Source organism: Rhagoletis zephyria, unplaced genomic scaffold, assembly GCF_001687245.7.
Source record: "Rhagoletis zephyria isolate East Lansing unplaced genomic scaffold, Rhagoletis_zephyria_1.1 Rzeph_scaffold_06872, whole genome shotgun sequence".
Classification (NCBI taxonomy): Eukaryota; Metazoa; Arthropoda; class Insecta; order Diptera; family Tephritidae; genus Rhagoletis; species Rhagoletis zephyria.
In genome coordinates, this window is record NW_016163955.1 from 23,485 (window position 1) to 27,676 (window position 4,192).

The 4,192-nt window shown below is 36.5% G+C and overlaps 1 protein-coding gene across 4 annotated transcripts; it reads left to right on the forward strand.

Annotated features, from left to right (window-relative positions):
- The first annotated feature begins 623 nt into the window (after nt 1–623).
- On the forward strand, nt 624–1,821 carry LOC108373623 (ubiquitin conjugating enzyme lesswright). Of its 4 annotated transcripts, none has more exons than XM_017629544.1 (2): nt 624–785; nt 849–1,821. In XM_017629544.1, the coding sequence occupies exon 2, from the start codon at nt 1,001–1,003 to the stop codon at nt 1,478–1,480; it is 480 nt and encodes a 159-aa protein (XP_017485033.1). In that variant the 5' UTR covers nt 624–785; nt 849–1,000; the 3' UTR covers nt 1,481–1,821. The 4 variants fall into 4 exon arrangements, with proteins under 4 accessions (XP_017485033.1, XP_017485036.1, XP_017485035.1 ...); XM_017629547.1 differs by having other exon boundaries at nt 626–712; XM_017629546.1 differs by having other exon boundaries at nt 635–740.
- The last annotated feature ends 2,371 nt before the right edge of the window (nt 1,822–4,192 follow it).

Here is a 4,192-nt window from a genome sequence, read left to right on the forward strand (position 1 = left end):
GCAACAAATGGCAGCTTTTGACCTTGATTCTTCTTCTGATAGCTAATATCTGCTAGTAAAAATTTAACTAGCAAGAATTTGCAGCTCTCCCGTGTTATTACGCTCTCGATTCAGTGCTCTCGCAAATTTTTTGGATTATTACACACTTTTCCAGTAAAAATTTGCAGGTTCCACTACAAATTAGTACTGACTATTTGTTACTATACACATCAATTGATTACTAATTCTTTGGTTATAAAAGGAAATTGAAAAAATCATTATGATTACCGAACCCATGCAATCGTTATCATTATTAAACGTTATGTAAACATAACACCTTTTAGTGCCGGTTCTTCAATGTATGATTAGCACTAATCGGAGGTAGAAGCTCCGGTTAAATACAACGACTGCTTTATCGATCACATGTTATATGCATGATGTCGAAAACGTCGATAATGATGTTTAACCGGCAAGTAGTGATAACCAGACATTGAGCAACCGCCCTTATAGTGATACAGAATTACTCTAAGGAAATATTGAGCGTGTGTCAGGTGCCTATTGGTCTAAACAGATTGTAATGGCGAGCCATGCATCTTTCCTGAAACTACTAATGCAACCATGCAAGGACGCCGTTTATTCAGCATTTTCCTGTAGTTTTGGTTGTAGCTGTCACTTTTGACAAACTCTAGAAACGCATACACTGTCATTTTTATGTCGACGGAAGGAATAAGCGGTAAAATTAAGAAGCTGTGGTCTTAAACGTATTAATCCGCGTGTTTAATTAAACAAAACTTCTAAAAATTTGGGTTCGATTTTTCCCGATAATAATTTCATTCGAATATCTAATATAAAATCTATTTATCTTTTAGAAGCTGTAGTACTACCATACACATCAGCTTTTGAGTCAGTCATCGAGGAGGAATCGAGCGAGTTCGTGTGTGGAAAATAGACCCAAGTGAAAGGCGAGAAGTTGTACTGATTTTTTTTTTTAGCTAAGAGTGAAGAGAAGGTCTACAGCAGTATGTCTGGAATAGCAATTACACGATTGGGTGAAGAGCGAAAAGCTTGGCGTAAAGATCATCCATTCGGATTTGTAGCTCGTCCAGCAAAAAACCCAGATGGCACTTTGAATCTTATGATCTGGGAATGCGCTATTCCTGGTAAGAAAGGTACTGCTTGGGAAGGTGGGTTGTACAAATTGCGCATGATCTTTAAAGACGATTATCCGACATCACCACCAAAGTGTAAATTCGAACCACCATTGTTTCACCCCAACGTGTATCCGTCTGGGACGGTTTGTTTGTCGCTATTGGATGAAGAAAAAGATTGGCGTCCCGCCATCACAATTAAACAGATATTGCTTGGAATTCAAGATTTGCTTAATGAACCGAACATTAAAGATCCAGCGCAGGCGGAGGCATATACAATCTATTGTCAAAATCGTTTAGAATACGAGAAACGTGTGCGCGCCCAGGCACGTGCTATGGCTGCCACTGAATAAGAAACGATTAAAGGCATTTCGCACGTATATACATATATTAGCAGTTAGAAGACGAGAAATGAGAGTAAAACAGAAAAGCGTACCTTGGCAACTGGATCAAAGGGGCGCGTGCCTATATAACGGTTAGACGAGGACGGTGATTTGGGATTATTTTCAGAAATGTTCTTATTATAATGATGTCCTTTAATTGGGGGACGAGCTATTTCAAATTACCATACTTGTCTAAAATGTCCTAGATTTAAATGAAAATTCTGTATTTACATATGTATTAAAAACCAGAAGAAAAATTAAAATAAATGTAAAGATGTCGAATTTGTAAACTGGTCTACATCTCAACGTAACTGTGCTTATGTTTTTATATATGATTAATCTGCATTTGGTATTAATTAACGTACGTAACGTCTTATTTCATTGCGAAGCAAATGAAGCAAAGATCTATGTTTTTATAAATAAGCGTATCGCTTTTCCATGGTATTGTGCATACCGATTTCTCGTACAATAAGCGACTGAATAGTTTTTATCTATCATTTTTCTACAACTGTTTGTTTGTAGAAGGATGAGCGACTATTAACTATTCACACGCACTTATTGAACGAGAAAACGACTTTGAAGATACCACGGATAATGGAAAATCGACTAACAGTCGTTTATCTACTACAAGTCGACACTCGCAATAGGGGTGTATACCTCTGGTTTAACAAATTTTTTAAATGGTTAAGTAGACATCCGAACATTCCATTCATTTATGTATGTAACTTAGCGAGGTTATACGATCCCGACAAGCATTTCTGTAAGTGTTTTAAAAGTAACTTGAAGTATGCTTGCTATATTAGGTGAAATCCCGTATTCGTCGGACTCGGACTAGTAAAAAATTAAGCATATGTGTTGTATATACATATGTATATATAATTTTGGGGTTTAGTAACTTAAGTAATACTGATAAAAAATATCATTCATCTCTTATAAAAGTGACATAAGTTTTGACTATTCATATAACTTACAAGAATTGGATAAGCCTTTAAGCTCTATATCTCTGTTTTTTTTATGCATTTGCGAAAAATACGAAATATACTTCTAGTATATCCACACGTTGAACAATTAATTATTATTTATTTATTTTTAATTTTTGTTTATATATATATACATGTACATATATATATTTTTAATTAAATTTCAATATTTGCTTCTTTAATATAAGAGATCAACTCCTCGTATATCTTAATATCTCGGGATTTTAATAGTCCTCGGATGTCATTATATAAATTTGAAAAATTGTATTTCGCTCTAATATTAATAAAACGATTGCAAGAGAAGATTAAGTGACTGACAGTTTCCTGTATTCCACACGTTGTACATATGTCTGTTGGAATAATTTTCATTTTGCAAAAACAGGGTTTGTCATATGCATGTCCCGACAAAAGTCGATTTAGCAGCTTGATATCAGATGAAGACAAATTAACCTTACGAAATCAAGGCTTAGGAAGTAGTTGTGGAAAGATATCATGAAAAAACACACCCTTAGTCTGTGATATTTCTTCATACCTCTCTCCCCAGTAGCTCCAGAGCTCTCTAGTGATAAGCCTTACAGCCTCACCCGGTGTATACTGCGGCAAGACAACAAAACCATTTACAATCGCCTGTTTAGCAGCCTGATCAGCTCTTCCATTCAAACTAAAACCCACATGCCCTGGGACCCATACTAGGTCACGAGACTGCATTTCCGAAGTCTCAACTAAATTAATTATTTACTTACTATATAGTTGTCAGTAAAGTTTTTTTTATTACTATTAATGCCGATTTGCTATCAGTAAAGAAATTTTAAGTAAATCATTAAAGAGCTTATGCATACTCACGTAAGTGACTAATCTTTGATTAATCTTAAGTTTAATAGTATAATTCCCCGATGCATTTAAAAACCTATGCCCGTAGACTCATTTGATACGGACCCACCGTCGCAAAAATCATACAATTAGCAGACCTATACGTTTCATGAATTTCCGCATAAGATTTCACCTGCCTGATAGCCTTATTTTGAACACATATGTTTATTCTCTTTGGGGAACCTTTGGCAAAATAAATACATTGAGTTTTTTCAATATTAAAGGATAGATTCAAGTCTAGACACCTGGAAAAGAATTCATTTGTTTTACTTGCCAAATTATTCTTAGCTTCATCAAAGGTCTTCGCATACGAGAGGATTAGAAAATCATCCGCGTATTGAAAAATAGCTGTATTTCCATCTTCCAGGTCATGTAAGGATTTAGTATAGATATTAAAAATTAGGGGACTCAGGGCACTGCCTTGTGGAATTCCGCCATTCAATAGATTCATTACCCAAACGTAATATTCTTTTGGAAAAAAAAATTTAAGATCCATGTCAAGAGGTTGTTGTTGTTGTTGTAGCGGCACTACTAAGCCCCGCCTGTTTCGGGTCAACTTTTAATCATTATCGTCAAGCTCAACTAACGGTAGGCCCAGGAAACGAGCTGTTTCGATGGGGTCGGACCAAAGGGAGTGAGGTGTTAGTTGAGTCGGATTGAGCTGGCATGTGAAGAGGTGGTTGGTGTCGTGGGGGGAGTCTCCACATGCCGGGCACTCATTTGGGATGTTTGGGTCGAGTCTGGACAGGTAGCTGTTTAGGCGGCTACAATATCCAGACCGTAACTGAGCCAGGGTAACGCGGGTCTCTCTAGGTAACTGAAGCTCCGTCTC